The sequence below is a fragment of the Phoxinus phoxinus genome (genome assembly GCF_949152265.1).
Source record: "Phoxinus phoxinus genome assembly, chromosome: 20".
Lineage (NCBI taxonomy): Eukaryota > Metazoa > Chordata > Actinopteri > Cypriniformes > Leuciscidae > Phoxinus > Phoxinus phoxinus.
The window spans coordinates 29,338,609-29,355,695 of record NC_136895.1 but is presented as its reverse complement, the minus strand read 5'-3'; the positions used below and the strand labels follow the sequence as shown (position 1 = coordinate 29,355,695).

Genomic DNA, 17,087 nt, shown 5'->3' with positions numbered 1-17,087 from the left:
AACAATTAAGATGCTGCATGTGTTTATCCAGTCTAGCCGAAGTGTGCGTCTCTCCCCCGACTTCCCATATTTGGATGACTCGGAACGGGATCAACCCGCGCATCACTGGTATGACAGCAGTGAGTGTGTCCGTACAGGTGTTGATGGGGGGGCAGAGTGTGTGTATATCTGACAGCAGTGAGTGTGTCCGTACAGGTGTTGATGGGGGGGGCAGAGTGTGTGTATATCTGACAGCAGTGAGTGTGTGTGTATGACAGCAGTGAGTGTGTCCGTACAGGTGTTGATGGGGGGGCAGAGTGTGTGTATATCTGACAGCAGTGAGTGTGTCCGTACAGGTGTTGATGGGGGGGGCAGAGTGTGTGTATATCTGACAGCAGTGAGTGTGTCCGTACAGGTGTTGATGGGGGGGCAGAGTGTGTGTATATCTGACAGCAGTGAGTGTGTCCGTACAGGTGTTGATGGGGGGGCAGAGTGTGTGTATATCTGACAGCAGTGAGTGTGTGTGTATGACAGCAGTGAGTGTGTCCGTACAGGTGTTGATGGGGGGGCAGAGTGTGTGTATATCTGACAGCAGTGAGTGTGTGTGTATGACAGCAGTGAGTGTGTCCGTACAGGTGTTGATGGGGGGGCAGAGTGTGTGTATATCTGACAGCAGTGAGTGTGTCCGTACAGGTGTTGATGGGGGGGCAGAGTGTGTGTATATCTGACAGCAGTGAGTGTGTGTATATCTGACAGCAGTGAGTGTGTCCGTACAGGTGTTGATGGGGGGGCAGAGTGTGTGTATATCTGACAGCAGTGAGTGTGTATGACAGCAGTGAGTGTGTCCGTACAGGTGTTGATGGGGGGGCAGAGTGTGTGTATATCTGACAGCAGTGAGTGTGTGTGTATGACAGCAGTGAGTGTGTCCGTACAGGTGTTGATGGGGGGGCAGAGTGTGTGTATATCTGACAGCAGTGAGTGTGTCCGTACAGGTGTTGATGGGGGGGCAGAGTTCACACGGGTTCCCCCAGGCTCCGCCCAGCGAGCAGCAGCAGGACGCGCGGGTCACGCCCACTCCGATCTCAGCGCTGCAGGAGATCCCGCCGTCGCCCCGGTCCAGAGTGTCCAGGAAACAGTTTCCCACACGCGTGTCTGTCCGAGGGAAGAGGATCACGGCTCTTTAGTGTCACACGTGTCGCAGTACATGAGGAATGAGTAGGGTTGGGTATCGTTTCAATTTTAATGATTCAGATTCTACTCATCAATTCCTAATTTCGATTCCAAAAAGGAAAAAAAATAAACTTAGATATCATTCACATTTAGTCTTATTGCAAAACATTTCATTGTATCTGAATATCATGAACAAAAATCAACAGGCTAAAGAACACTTACACAAGGAACGCTAGCATGTGGTTTAACCCTCTGGAGTCTAAGGTGTTTTTGGGGTCCTTGAGATGTTTTGAAATGCCCTGATATTTTTATTTTTTTCAGTTGCTTATAAACATATTAATGGCAAAGGTGTAATTACACTCTATTTAGCACGAACATGACTATCATAATATGTGAGCAACATGTATGTACATGTTTGCATTTTTGAGAGAATATTATTTATGCGTGGTTATTCAAAAAACTCAAACTTAAATGTTCTGATATAAGACCACAAACGACCAACTTCACATATTCCCACAATACTGTTGACTAATGGATGTTGTCGGCTAGAGTATTTACTTCAAAATGATCTGAAAATCATCCGGGCTAATCGTTCACATTAAACAATAGATTGATTTAAATTTTGTAAGACACTTTTTGTTTGGAAAGGCAATATGCAGGTGGGCGTGAATGATCCAAGAAGGTCATGAATAATGTCCTCATTCACACCTGGAGAAGACAAAGAAGAGCTGCTAATGCTGCATACTAATGAGCCTTTCACTGAGTGTGTCACTGAGCCACACAGAATGCAAAGACAACACACACACACACATATATATATATATACACATACATACATACACACACACACACATCTACAGAATTGGTTCAGAGTTGGAAACATCTTGAAAAAAAAGTGTATTTTTCCACAAACTGTGTAATGCTTGCAAATTGTATAATATCCAAGGTAAACATTTCTAGTAATTGTGCAGTTAATTCTCATTCGTATTTTCAGAAAGTTTTGGATTATGTAGGCTATCCTCTCCCCAAATTTGTCACTAATAAAACACAAAAATAATTTAAAGAGAAGGCTTATATTGACCTTTTAAGATTTTGTTTGCACCTTGGAAATTAGGTTTTGATGTGGCAGTACAAACTTCTTTCATATTTCGTCTGTAACATATCGTCTTTTATAATATAGCCTATATTAGGGCATAAATGTTAATTTGCAGTTTAAAACGTTGCTTATACAAAGACATTTTATTTCAACGTATTCAGTCGATTTTTACTCATCTCAGTAGGCAATAGATATTTCATTCACACACACAGACACGCGCGAGCTGTAACGTTAGTAAACAAACGCATGCACATGTGCCGTTCATTCATTCAAACACAGAAACGCGATTCAAATTTAAACAGTCTTTTGCGGATTACAGACACCAGTTCATATCGCGATTAGAACAAAGCACTTACTGATGATCTGCAGCTGGGTCCGTTGTTCGGCTACTCCAGCACGTTTGAGGTAAAATTTCCAGGATAATCACGATATTATTAGCAGAGCTATTCCTCACAGCGAGTGTGTTGTCCAGCTGTTGTGGGCGTTGACTGGTTTGCATGTGTTGCTCCAGATTATCTGTGTTTGAATAGCGCGCGCGCTCTCGATGGGCGTGTCACATTAGCGGAGTAATGAGGTGCCAGAAAGATAATGAGCACAGCTGATCTCTCGCTCTTTTTATATAGATTACATAAACAGAGAATATTTGTTTTAGATTTGAATTAGATAATTTAAAACTACACACTTAAATGATTATAGAGATATATAGCTCATGTCTGAGTGAATAGTATTCGCTGAGTTTTATTTGAGTTTAGAGAAGTGCTTCAGAAAAAAAGTTCACGGAGACGGAGAGGCATAAAGCACTCCCTGTTTACTTTCTTTATTTTACAAAAGCACAATGTTTTATTTCGATTGTAAGTGGACACATAAAAAAGTAGACATTTAACAGCTATTTTTTTCATATTTCTTAAGTCTGTATGACCAAAACCGACGGAGTATTTTAGGTCTATTTTGCTGCTATGTAAAAAAAAACGAGCAAAACGCGCCCGCGCGTTTGCCGACCTCAGGGGGTTAAAAATACCATAGAAAAACAACTAGCCAAACTAATATACATTTCAAGCATTATTAAAGACAAGTAAACACTCAGTTATTAAAAAAGAACAAATAAAAAACTAGCAATCGCAACTACTAGATACAACTGAACAAAGATATGATTGAAATAAACAGTGTTTTAGATTTTTCAGATATTCCTGTACAGAAACTTAAATCAAATGTGAAATAACACTGCACTTTATAAATAAAATATACATTATAAATATAGTTCCGAAAGTTATTCAGTCAAGAATGAGTGATTTTCTCTTTTGTCTTCTGTTGTTTGATTAGTGTTACTATAGAGACGGCAACAGGAATATTAGGCTGCTGTCACTTTAAGAGTTGCCCAATATAGTTACACACGCCTACAGCGCTTGAATGGTTTCACATTGAAATGCTCACAAAGTTATTGATGAGAGAAATCGAAATTAAAATGTTATAACCAGTATCCGATTCCTAACCCAAGTAATGAGGCGTTGAGTGTGTGACGTACCGACACAGCCGACTCCGGACGGGTTGAGCTCGAAGTCCGGCGGGCAGTCGCACAGGTAGCTGCCGGGCAGGTTCACACACACACCGTTGATGCAGTTCACCGGGTCGAAACACTCGTTGATGTCTAAATCAGACGGAGAAGAGACAGTGTGAGACAAATCAAGCGTAGCGTCAGTTCTGGCGGGTCACGTTAGTCAAGCTCGCATCAGCTGATACACGTCTACCTATAGGAATACGACACTATCACTGTATACATATATAAGCTCTTCAGTATGTGGTGGCAATTTTATGATATTCATTGATCTTTAGTAAAATATGGATGATTCAAAGAATGTCACATGTGTGTCTCTCACTTGTTGTGAGAGAAGATTCTGTTTATGTACCTGGGGAGGCAGAAGGGAGAGACACTCCAGAGAACAGACGAGCAAGGACCTCTGACCTAGATGTCAGAAGGCCATTTGGTGAAGGGGGGCTTAGTGGGCCAACTAGTGACGAATCTAAACTAGTGTTATGGCTTCCTTGTCTATGGAAAACTACTGGATGGAAAACTACTGGGAGGAAGGCTCTGGCGGGAAGAATGCCTTGAAACTAAGATAAAAGCTAGTTGAGTCTGTCCGAGGGGGGGTGTCACTCGTCTGCACAGGGTAACAACTGTGTGTTAGACTGCTCCTATTCTTGCAAGAATAAATACTTCTCTTTTTATAATTTGACTCTGAGTGTCTCTTACGCAGTGATGTTTGTTTGATGAATTTTTGCCACAACAAGTATTATCAGCAGCTGTCGCGTTTCTCAGGACGAATTACCCTCCTCCCTCCCCAGCTCCTCCTGTCCAGTCAGGATTTGGCATTCTGAGTGCCCTTGAATCAGACTAAATTATCGTATTATGTTGTACTTTAAAATCTTGAATTAATGATATCATTCATTAAATGGTCAAATATTGCAACATACGGAACCATACCGCCAATCCTAACTATATGCTAATGGTCAATCGTCTTTGGCGATAGTGGTCCTGACAGAACTGAGAAATAACACACGCTCTCTGTGTTTCCAGTGTGATTTGTGGTTGTGACATTTGAAATTGAGGCTGCGCTCACATTCAGCGACTCTTGTAGAATACAATTAAGTTATATAGTATTTGTATTATTTAATTAAAGGTGAATTACACAAAGAAATAATTGTATTTCTCACAAAATGTAAGAATGTCTTATTTACATTCTTATAATCGTAATTTGTGGTCATGAGGCTCACATTGAGGCCCTTTTGTAGACGTTTGCTGATCTGCAGGCTGATGTGTGTGTGTGTGTGTGTTACGTCACCTGTGCAGTTTCCTCCGCTGCGGTCCAGCTCGTAGCCGTAGTCACAGACGCAGCGGAACATCCCCGGCAGGTTCTGACACGACCCGAACACACAGATGTTCTGGAAGTTGCACTCGTCGATATCTGACGGGCGACACACAGCGCTGAGTGAATGTGTGTGTGTGTTACTGTAGGTGTGAGTGACTATTACTGTAGCTGTGTGTGTTACTGTAGGTGTTACTGTAAGTGTGTGTGTGTGTGTGTGTGTGTGTGTGTGTGTGTGTTACTGTAGGTGTTACTTTAAGTTTGTGTGTGTGTGTGTGTGTGTGTGTGTGTGTGTTACTGTAGGTGTGTGTGTTACTGTAGGTGTTACTGTAAGTGTGTGTGTGTGTGTGTGTGTGTGTGTGTGTTACTGTAGGTGTTACTTTAAGTTTGTGTGTGTTACTGTAGGTGTGAGTGAGTATTACTGTAGGTGTGTGTGTGTTACTGTAGGTGTGAGTGAGTATTACTGTAAGTGTGTATGTGTTACTGTAGATGTTACTGTAAGTGTGTGTGTGTGTGTTACTGTAGGTGTGAGTGTGTTACTGTAGGTGTGTGTGTGTTACTGTAGGTGTGAGTGAGTATTACTGTAGGTGTGTGTGTGTGTGTTACTGTAGGTGTGAGTGAGTATTACTGTAGGTGTGTGTGTGTGTGTGTTACTGTAGGTGTTACTGTAAGTGTGTGTGTGTGTGTGTGTGTGTTACTGTAGGTGTTACTATAAGTGTGTGTGTGTGTGTGTGTGTTACTGTAGGTGTGAGTGAGTATTACTGTAAGTGTGTGTGTGTGTTACTGTAGGTGTGAGTGTGTTACTGTAAGTGTGTTACTGTAGGTGTGAGTGAGTATTATTGTAGGTGTGTGTTACTGTAGGTGCTACTGTAAGTGTGTGTGTGTGTGTTACTGTAAGTGTGTGTGTGTGTTACTGTAGGTGTGAGTGAATATTACTGTAGGTGCTACTGTAAGTGTGTGTGTGTTACTGTAAGTGTGTGTGTTACTGTAGGTGTTACTGTAGGTGTGAGTGAATATTACTGTAGGTGTTACTGTAAGTGTGTGTGTGTTACTGTAGGTGTGTGTGTGTTACTGTAGGTGTGAGTGACTATTACTGTAGGTGTTACTGTAGGTGTGAATATTAATGTAGGTGTGTGTGCGTGTTACTGTGTATTGGTTACTGTAGGTGTGTGTGTGTGTTACTGTAGGTGTGTTACTGTAAGTGAGAGTGTGTGTGTGTGTGTTTACCCTGGCAGGCCTTGCTGTCCTCAGTCGGGGTGAAGCCCATCTCACACTCGCAGCGGTATCCGCCCGGGGCGTTCAGACACTGGCCGTTCTCACACAGATTCACGTTATCCGCGCACTCGTCCATGTCTACAGTCAAACCGACAGCAATCTCAATCATCTCACAACAGTCGTGTCATTCATGTCTGTTTTTATAAGATAAAAGAGTGTGTCAGAGGTGAGCTGTACCGGAGCAGGAGAATCCGTCGCCGTTGAATCCCTCTTTACAGCTGCAGCGGTACGAGCCCGGCGTGTTCATGCACTCGGCGTTCGGGTTACAGTTGTGCTCTTCAGTGACACACTCGTCAACATCTGCAGGGTATAGTTGTGGCAATAGCCACAAATACATTGTATGGGTCAAAATTATTGATTTTTCTTTTATGCCAAAAATCATGAGGATATTAAGATCATGTTCCATGAAGATATTTAGTAAATTTCCTACCGTAAATATATAAAAAAAATATTTTTGTGAGTGAATGCAGCACAATCGTGAACATAAATGCACAACTTTAAAGGAGATTTTCTCAATGTTTAGATTTTTTTGCTCCTCAGATTCCAGATTTTCAATAGTTGTATCTCGACCAAATATTGTCCCATCCTAACAAACCACACATCAATGGAAAGCTTATTTATTCAGCTTATGGGTAAAAAAAAAAAACTTGGTATGAGCGGGTTCAGAGAGAAACGTGACGCTCATGATGATCGCTCGCCACTCACCGATGCATTTGATGCCGTCTCCTTCCCAGCCGTCGCGACAGCGGCACTTGAAGCTCCCGGGAACGTTGACGCAGGCCGCGTGCATGTCGCAGTTATGAGCGCCGATCTCACATTCATCGACATCTGGAGAAAAACAACAATCAAAACCACTTCGGACTGTTTCAAAAAGCTGGTTTGAGGGACTGGACTCTCGTACCTGTGCATCCGGTGGAGCCCTTCTTGACGAAGTATCCCAGCTGACAGTGGCAGATGAAGGATCCTTTAGTGTTCTCACAGTCGCCGTGGAGACAGATGTTGGGGTTCAGGTCGCACTCATTGACATCTGGACCATAACATCAGGAATAATACCAAAAATCAGAGCAATATCATTACTAAATATCAGAATAAAAATATATAAAAATAAATAAATTGGAAGTGACAACAAATGGATGAAATAAAATACTCATGAAAACAAATTCATAAAATAAATCAAGATGACTAAACAATATAAATGATTTCATAAAATGTAAATTATTATATCTTTTTTAATTAACAATATAAATCAAGATGTTTAAAAGTAAATAATAATAAAAAAGTGATACGATTAAATAATTCATAAACAATTAATTCATAAATAGGTTACTATTAATAAATTATGTGACTTTTAATTGAAAGTAATTTACACCAAAAAAAAATAAAAAAATAAATAAATAAAATAAACAATTCAAATAAAATGTCAATTTTAATTAAATGTAAATTACTCCAAAAAAATCATAACACAAATCAAAATTAAATTATGTGAAATTATTTACTTTAAAGTAAATTGTTACTTGTAATATTTGTATTATTTAATTATAACTAAACTACACTAACAAACAAATAAAAATGATAATATAAATCACTTTTATAATAATTTAAAACTGATATATACACAAATGTATATATAAGTTTAGTCTCTTGTCCTAACAAACGTAAGACCTCAAGTTACACACTATACATATTTTAAATTACTTTAATATTTTTTCATAATTTAAAGCTTATATCTACACAAGCGTGTGTGTCTCACCGATGCAGGTCCTCATGTCCATGGAGGCCATGAACCCGTCGTAGCAGAGGCAGCGGTATTCTCCGGGGATGTTCGTGCACTGGCCGCCGTCGCAGATGTCGGGCGAGTCTTCGCACTCGTCGATGTCTACGGAAAGAGCCGAGGGTCAGTCTGAGAGGATGTCCCGTGTGTGCGTGTGTGTGCGTGTGTGTGTGTCTCTCACCGGCGCAGGTCCTGAGGTCGGGCATGAGCGCGTAACCTTCGCTGCAGCTGCATTCGTAACTTCCCTCAGAGTTCGTGCAGTGTGTGTCACAGCCGCCGTTCATGATGGTGCACTCGTCGATATCTGCCACAAAACACACTTACTTAGTGAGTCTCCGTACTGGGAATGTTTGTGGATGTTTGGAAATGTTTGTGGATGTTTGGAAATGTTTGTGGATGTTTAGGAATGTTTGCAGATGTTTCCAGGTGTTTGTGGATGTTTGAGGATGTTTGCAGATGTTTCCGGATGTTTTGGGAATGTTTGAGGATGTTTTTGGAATGTTTACGGATGTTTGAGGATGTTTTGGGAATGTTTGCGGATGTTTGGACATTTTTTGGGGATGTTTCCGGATGTTTGGGAATGTTTGTGGGTGTTTTGGGAATGTTTTAGGATGTTTTGGGAATGTTTGAGGATGTTTTAGGAATGTTTGTGGATGTTTGGACATTTTTTGGGGATGTTTCCGGATGTTTGTGGATGTATAGGGAATGTTTGCGGATGTTTGAAATTTTTTTGAGGATGTTTTGGGGATGTTTGCAGATGTTTGGGGATGTTTGTGGATGTTTTTGGGAATGTTTCCGGATGTTTGTGAATGTTTGGAAATGTTTCCGGATGTTTGGGAATTTTTGCGGATGTTTTGGGAATGTTTCCGGATGTTTGGGAATGTTTCCGGATGTTTGGGGCTATTTGGGAATGTTTCCGGATGTTTGGGAATGTTTGGGGCTATTTAGGAATGTTTCCGGATGTTTGGGAATGTTTCCGGATGTTTGGGAATGTTTGCGGATGTTTTGGGAATATTTACGGATGTTTTGGGAATGTTTTGGGAATGTTTGTGGATGTTTGCAGAGGTTTCCGGACGTTTGGGAATGTGAGCGGATGTTTACTCACCCACACAGCCCTGTCTGTCGGGCGTCACCTGGTATCCCGTGTTGCAGGAGCACTGGTAGGTTCCCACCATGTTCACACACTGACCGTTCTTACACAGGTTATCGCTCAGCTGACACTCGTTCACATCTAAAAACAATTATAATAAATTACAACAAAAAAAAAACAGTCAAAATATTAACTGGATAAGTTCAAAATAAAGTGAAATGATATAAATAGGTTTTGTAGATGATATACAATGTATTCACTTACTCACTCACTCACTCACATATACAGTAAATGTGTGTGTGTTTGAAGCTTGTGTACCTTCACATGCCGATGCTTCAGTGCTCAGCTGGTGTCCCGGAGGACAGTCACACTCATAACTGCCCTCAGTGTTCAGACACTCGCCTCCACGACACAGCATAGGGTCCCGCTCACACTCGTCCACGTCTGCAGGAGAGAGAGTGAGAGAGAGAGAGAGAGAGAAGAGAGAGAGTGAGAGAGACAGAAGAGAGAGAGTGAGAGAGAGAGAGAGAGAAGAGAGAGAAGAGAGAGAGAGAGAGAGAGAGAAGAGAGAGAGAGAGAGAGAGAGAGAGAGGGAGGTGGGCTTAGTCAAAATAGCAAACAAAAAGTTGTCACTGTCTAAACCCAATTGCACTGTAACTAAATAAGCCTATCAAAAGAAAGAAAATGAACATGCAGTGGTCTTTCCTCACTGCCTAATTACACGAAAAAACAGGAGAAAAAGATTCTCACTCAACCCCTACCACTTCAAGAGTGAAGGAAAATTGTAATATTTACGATAAAAATAAATAAATAAAAAAGCAACACCTTTGCCACAATAACGAAAAAAAAAAGAAAAAAACACTGGGGGAAAACAAAATTCAAAAGGAAAAAAAACAACAACTTTTTTTTACTTAATTTTTTTTTTTTACTGACACTAAGAAATCAAAACAAATAAACAATAACAATTCCTATTACCAATTAAATACCAGGGGCCTGTACCATGAAGGTAGCTGAACAAACTCGGGGTTACAGGATTAGTTTTGAGTTGACAAAACCAAACCGATGCAATCAGGCTTTATTGGTACCATGACGCAGCTCATCAACTTTCTCTGTCAACTCAGGCTTTGATCTTAAGTTATGATTAATCCACGAGCGCGTGCACATACCAAAGTGACGTTGGCACCGAACAACCAATCGCGTTCGATGTAGATAGAGCGAGAGCGATATATTTTTTCCGTGGAGGAGCAAGAGATAATCATTCAGAATTACGATTAATTTAAATATGTATTACAAGCTCGAAACAATACGGTCTCTGCTGCCAAAGCAATAGAAGACAGTTGGAGAAAGATTACTGTTTGCGGTAATGTGTAAGCTAAACAAATACGTTCTATATTCATGTAAAATTATGTAGGCTATAGGCTATGAATGTATGTGTGTGTGAAATATAGCCTATATTTTTATAATATATAAAAATGTGCATGTATATAGCTACTAATAAAGATTAATATTCATTGATTTTTAGATGCAACTCCAAACGTTCTTGGCAGCAGATAAAGACAATTAAAAATATAATTCAAAGTAGTAAGTTACACATAACCTTTTATTATTTTTGTAAACATTTGATCACAAACACTTCTAGTTCTAGAAAAAAGAGTGAAATTCAGAAAACCGGTGGAGGGCCACTCCTCCAGAATACACTGAGTTGCTCTGATAGGAATAAGGGACGGCAGATTATGGATGGGATTGCAGGTGCTGTACAATCTGACCCTGTGCTGGCTCCTCTAAGCAAGTAACACTGGGTACGTGTGCGATACATTACTATTTAAAGTTTGAAATATGGCTGATTGTATGTTCTGCAGTAGAGGGAAATGCAGTGTCCCTGTAGAAGCCAGCACACACACACAGTCTCCCACACAGAGGTCAGTATGCAGCGGACAGAACACCAGAAACATAACCTGCTTTATAACAGTTATGCTTTCTATTGGCCTACTTTTATTTATTAGGGTGGAGGAGATGATGAAGACACTCTGTGTTCTGGGACAGTTGCTGAGGTGAATGCACTGGCCTTTTTATTAAGGCAAACATTTGAATGTGTGGCATAAAACAGGGACTGGCCCTTACACATCTCTTTTATTGTAGGATTTTTCACAACCTGTCCCAGAAACTGAAGCCTCTACCTCAACAGGCTTCAGAAGAAATGTGAACAAGTTAAGGATTTAAAACCATTGACGTAAATTACAGGTGTTTGTCAAGGAACTTTTTGTGAGTTGATTAGCCTAAATAAATTGGAGATCAAACAGCTGGATTAAACTGATCTCAGTATGTGCACTTATTTAACCAAGTAACACTTTAGCATGAATATTTATTAATGCAACTTTATCTTGTCTCTTTCTCCCCCCATCCCACAAAACCAATAAAAAGTTTGAGACCTATCTGCAGTTTCAATGTGCTTTTATTAAGTGTAATATTGCATGGTGATTGCATCTACATCTGCACTGGGTGGTCAAGTGGCCCTGTCTGAGGGTCATCATGATGGTTATTTTGTAGGTTGCAAATTAACAGTGTTTTGTACTGTACCAAATTTAACTTGCTTTCCTCAAAGTGCTGACACAACACAGACTCACAGAAAGTAGATCATTGTTATATCTGTTAATGTTAGGCTACTATTAATTTAAAGATTCATCTCACAGAAAATAATAATTTCACATGTTCACATCATCTCTACCTGAACATTAAGGCTGTGAAAGGACTTTCTATTAACATAATCTGCCTAATGTTCTAGAGAAGTGGAGATTGCAACATGTGTGCAGGCTATTTTTTCAATGACTCTAGGGAATTCATAAGATTAACCGAATAATAATAAAACATAGGCAATTTAAAATAATTCTTAACATGTAGTACTGTAGTACATTTGTGAAATTAGCTTTTTTTTTTTTATAAAATAATTGTTCATGTGATGTCACCCTATCAATATATCTTACCCACAATTTTATAAAAGCCCTCTTTTATGGACATAGTCGATATATGTCCGGGGAACATTATTAATGAAACTATTACTCATGCAGAGCGAGGACCACCTTGCGAATAGTTCCACAAACCCCGATCGTGCAAGTATGTACCACTTGCAAAAAAACGCAACACAATACCATTTGCGGTACAGTAATGAATTCGACGTGTTAAATTATTTATGTGCGGCTCAAGAAGTTCGCAAAGATAAGATATTCCTTCCGCAGAAAATCTGTATCTTTCATACAAACTATCAGGAAAGGCAAGGGGATTTTGTCCGGCTAAAAACTCTTTCTCTACGATGTGCTCGTCTAACAATTTGCGCTGAGATGTCCACAGGATTTGGAAGAAAATGTAAAGCCATTGCAACAGACACTGGGAATTAGTTACGTCACCTATATGTTTCTTTGCTCACAGCTGATTGGTCAAACTTCAGTCTGAGATCTCGAATCCAGAACTTAACCTGCCCCGGAGCAGGTTAGCCGTGCAGCGTAAGATACCATGGCAACGAACACCGATTAAAGCCGAGCTACTTTCATGGTACCTAAAACCCAGGGTTGGCGGAAACTAAGCTGAAACATAGCTGGCTAGCCACCTAAACCGGCTTCATGGTACAGGCCCCAGATTCCCTGATTTACTTATAGTCATAGTTAGGGTTGCCAACGGTCCCGTAATAGCCGGGACGTCCCGTATATTGGGCCTAGTTGATTTGTCCCGTACGTGACCTCCCTTGTCCCGTTCACTTGCAATCTTTCTGAGGGAATAATATGCTGATGTGATTTTGCTGCTCAAGAAACATTTCAACAGGTTTTTTTCCCCCCAGAATTCTTTGATGAATAGAAAGTTCAAAAGAGATTTATCCGAAATAGAAAGCTTTTCTTACATTAAAACTGTCATTACTGCCACTTTGATTCATTTAATGCATCCTTGCTGAATAAAAGTAGGCAACTACTTTCTTTAATTTCTTTCCGAAAACTCAACTTTTGAACTGTAGGGTCTAACTAATGTTACAAAGCTTTCTATTTCTGATAAATGCTGTTATTTTGACCAATGGTTTGAGCGTAATGTGACATTTTTTTGTATGATTCTGTTTAGAATTAAATTATACATAAATAGGTTACACAAAACAAATGTGTTTTATGTCTGAGAACCTTTTATACACACACTTAACTGCAGACGCTGAAATGTATGTGATACACATATTGGGCCCTATTTTAACGCTCTGAAACGCAAGTATCAAACGCGAAACGCAAGTAACTTTGTGGGCGGATCCCGGCGCTGTTGCTATTATACCGGCGGGATAAACGACTCTTGCGCCGACGCAAATCTAAAATGTGTTGGTCTGAAGTCGCTTCATTACTCATAGGTGTGGTTTGGGCGTAACGTGAAATAAACCAATCAGAGCGTCCTCTCACATTCCCTTTAAGAGCCGGCGCGCTTGTTCCACGGCGGATTGCTATTATAACGGCGGATTGCTATTATAACGGCGGATTGCTATTATAACGGCGGATTGCTATTATAACGGCGGATTGCTATTATAACGGCGGATTGCTATTATAACGGCGGATTGCTATTATAACGGCGGGTTTGCCAGCGCGCGCCAGGAGCGGTTCACAGCCGAGGAAACCGACGTTCTCGTCAGGGCCGTAAAACACAGAGAAGTGACATTGTATGAGGATGATGGAGAAACCCACCCAAATTAGCTTCGGTTAAACAGGCGTATAATAATTTGGGTAAATGTGTAATCTAGATTTATGCCTATTTTTTTCACATCTTCACGGACACAACAATGATTTCCCTCGTGTGTTAATATGTTTCTTTGTAATAATGAATGATTTGCAAAAAGGAAAACTGCTGCGTCTGTTTATATTAGAGAATCAAAGTGTGTGTGTGTTGTTCACACGCTACATTATGGCCAAACACGCGCCCTTAAAATAGCATATGACTAACGCGCGGCGCCACTGTCTTTAGACTGGGTTTCTCCTGGTCAGTGGCGGAGTTGTTTTCTGAAACTGCAGAATATCACCAGGGAACGTTTGCGCCGGAACACGCTCCTCTTTTCACTGAACCGCCCCCGCGAGCGCAAGTTCATTCCCTTATTTACCGACGTGCGTCTGTGGAGGGAAAAGTCCGCTGTGCGCGGGTATATATTAGGAATGATACATGCGGCGGTGTACAAAGTCAATTGCGCTGGGTGCAAGATGGGGCCCATAATATTTTGAGTGTCCCTTATTTTCCTGTAAAAAACCACGATTGTCCTGTTTTTTGCTTTTCTGAAGTTGGCAACCCTGGTCATAGTAAAGAGAGAGAGAGAGAGAGAGAGAGAGACACTGTGACTGTATGGTGGCCTCTGGTGTCTCACCCATGCAGTTCTTCATCATCATGAAGCCGCTCTCGTAGCCGTCGAAACACTCGCACTCGAAGCTGCCCGGCGTGTTCACGCAGACGCCCTGTCCACACAGGTCAGGAGAGATGGTGCACTCGTCGATATCTGCCGGGTGAAGGGGACAGCGTGAGCATGCATCGAGTGTGTGTCTGATTCAGATCTGTGTGTGTGTGTGTGAGAGATGTGGACCTGTGCAGTTCCTCTCCTCCATGGTGAGGGCGAACCCACTGTCACAGCGACACTTGAAGCTCCCGATGGTGTTTCGGCACGTCCCGTGAGTGCACAGGCCTTTGAACACCTTACATTCGTTCACATCTACAGGAGAAAACAGTATCACAAAGTCCCATCTTTCAAACGCAACTGCAGCTTCTGTGTCTACGGATGCGGAGTGTCCCGATGACTTTATTAAGGCGAGACACTACAGGTGAATAGGGTAATTTTTTTAACTAGCAGATATCACCATGAAACTTTCCCAGTTGATTACCTACATTAAGATGAGAAAAAAATGTATTACAAGTTTCCTGTAATTTAATGTTTAAATATGCAAATTAGGCAATATCTAAGTAAATATGCGCTAATTTGCATATATATATATATTTAAAAAAACGAAATCTGAGTATTGGATAAAGCCAGGTTCAAAATAATTTTTTCATTGTGTTCACATATTAGATGGGGAAAAACAAAAAGGGATTTATGGATATCTACTTTTGTCATCCTGTAAATCAGAATATACTGTCAATAGCCTTAAAAAAAATATTTTCGACATGTGTGAATAAACGACCTTTGTAGAAGGGTCTTCCAGTCAGGATGTCTCCTCGGTTGGCGATGCCGGGTCCACGAGGGCAGATGCTTTTATATTCGGGGGTGTTTGGTTTGGGACACGCCTCACAGTCGACGCCCCACGCCGCTCCCACCGTACAACAGCACATATCCGCCCGGTAACGGCCCGGCAACGGCTCCACACACTCGTCCTCGTCCCATTTCATGAAACACTGCTCGCTTCGGATGTCTGCGGGACACACACAACACAGTTTACATCACTGCTTTGGATCAAGACCAAGTTTGATTTAGTAAAGCCGGGTTCACACTGTACGATTTGGCCGTCTGAGACAAATTTATGCAAATCCAGATTCCTATAGACTTTTGCGCAGACGTCACAGTTACGTCACGGTGTTAGCTGGAGCCGGTCAATACAAACCACCACAGATTCAGCTACATAATAAAGAGCTTAAATTATTATTATTATTATTAAATGTCATCTTGTTGTGTTGTTGGGTTCTAGAATCGACGGAGTACAGACTCCAATTTTAAATTTTATCGCATAATGTTTTCTAAATGATTGTGATTATTTGTGAATCAGCTATGATTGTTGTTTTGATTGATTGTGACTAGACTTTTTGAAGAACCCGGTAAGAAAGCGTAATCAAATACAAAGTTAAAAACTGAATATGCTGTATCTGGAATCTTTATTTATAGAAAATATTCACAAGATTAAAAATGCTCCGTAATGTCACTCTTTACATCGTCGTCTTCTTGGCGCTGGATATGCAGAACCTCGGGTCGCACCACACAAGTCTTGTACGTGAGCATTAGCACATTGTTATTGGCATCTAGATATTTATATACAGTCAGTTTCTCTAACGCGCAGTTTCTCTATTGGCTCGGCGTAGAAGTCAGGCACTCGACCGGAGGAAGCGTTAACGTTAATCCTGTCAGATCGTCCATCATTGAGTGCGTGTGTGCGGGTCGGCCGATCTGGTTCCGTCCGTTAAAATTAACTTTTGCAAATAACAATGACGGTCCTGGACAGTGAGTGAGCTTGCACATTAAGATCAAATCGGATTTTCTCCAGTTATTGTTAAAAAACAAGCTAACAAAACTGGCAAACTAGCGTTAGTGAAGCGGCCAGAGGGATCGTTCTGCAACCACCTAAGCTCCGCCTCCACCTAAGCTCCGCCTCCACCTAACCGTCACCATGTTTACTAACTGAAAAGGGGTCTATAGGCTAAAATCTGAAGTCTTTAATCGTTAGTATGTTCACCGACAGCCGATTAATAGATAAAATTCAGGCAGTGTCAGAAGATTTGAGTCTCATTCTCTTACGACGACCATCAAACTGTCTTCGTTTTTCAAATCAAGTGACCAAAATTAACGAGATTTAGAGATTTCTTTGTAGCCACCATTTCAATCCCGTGTGTAACACAGCTCACAACCGTAAAAGACTATTATAAATCGCACAGTGTAAACACGGCTTAAGGGTTGGGTAGGTCAGAATTGTCTAAAAAAACTTTTATTAAAATTTGTTTAAACTGTCTTTATATACCAATACATAATTAAAATGCAAGTACTCTGAAATAGAGAGTATAAAAAACTGAGTGACTCTAGTGTATTTAATCTTCAATAAACACAGCTCATTAATTCCATTCACTCCCGCCTAAAAACGGGTGCGCGAC

The 17,087-nt window shown here is 40.9% G+C and overlaps 1 protein-coding gene across 1 annotated transcript in view; it reads right to left on the bottom strand.

Annotated features, from left to right (window-relative positions):
• Window positions 1-17,087, bottom strand: part of fbn2b (fibrillin 2b) — a gene marked incomplete at its 5' end in the record, with an annotated part of 115,593 nt that overhangs the window by 59,620 nt on the left and 38,886 nt on the right. The window contains 14 exons of the mRNA XM_079593048.1: window positions 970-1,131; window positions 3,768-3,890; window positions 5,083-5,205; window positions 6,334-6,459; window positions 6,559-6,681; window positions 7,087-7,209; window positions 7,283-7,408; window positions 8,132-8,257; window positions 8,334-8,456; window positions 9,258-9,383; window positions 9,561-9,686; window positions 14,611-14,739; window positions 14,824-14,949; window positions 15,416-15,643. Of these exons, the coding sequence (XP_079449174.1) occupies window positions 970-1,131; window positions 3,768-3,890; window positions 5,083-5,205; window positions 6,334-6,459; window positions 6,559-6,681; window positions 7,087-7,209; window positions 7,283-7,408; window positions 8,132-8,257; window positions 8,334-8,456; window positions 9,258-9,383; window positions 9,561-9,686; window positions 14,611-14,739; window positions 14,824-14,949; window positions 15,416-15,643 (1,890 nt within the window). The remainder of the gene's footprint in view (window positions 1-969; window positions 1,132-3,767; window positions 3,891-5,082; window positions 5,206-6,333; window positions 6,460-6,558; window positions 6,682-7,086; window positions 7,210-7,282; window positions 7,409-8,131; window positions 8,258-8,333; window positions 8,457-9,257; window positions 9,384-9,560; window positions 9,687-14,610; window positions 14,740-14,823; window positions 14,950-15,415; window positions 15,644-17,087) is intronic.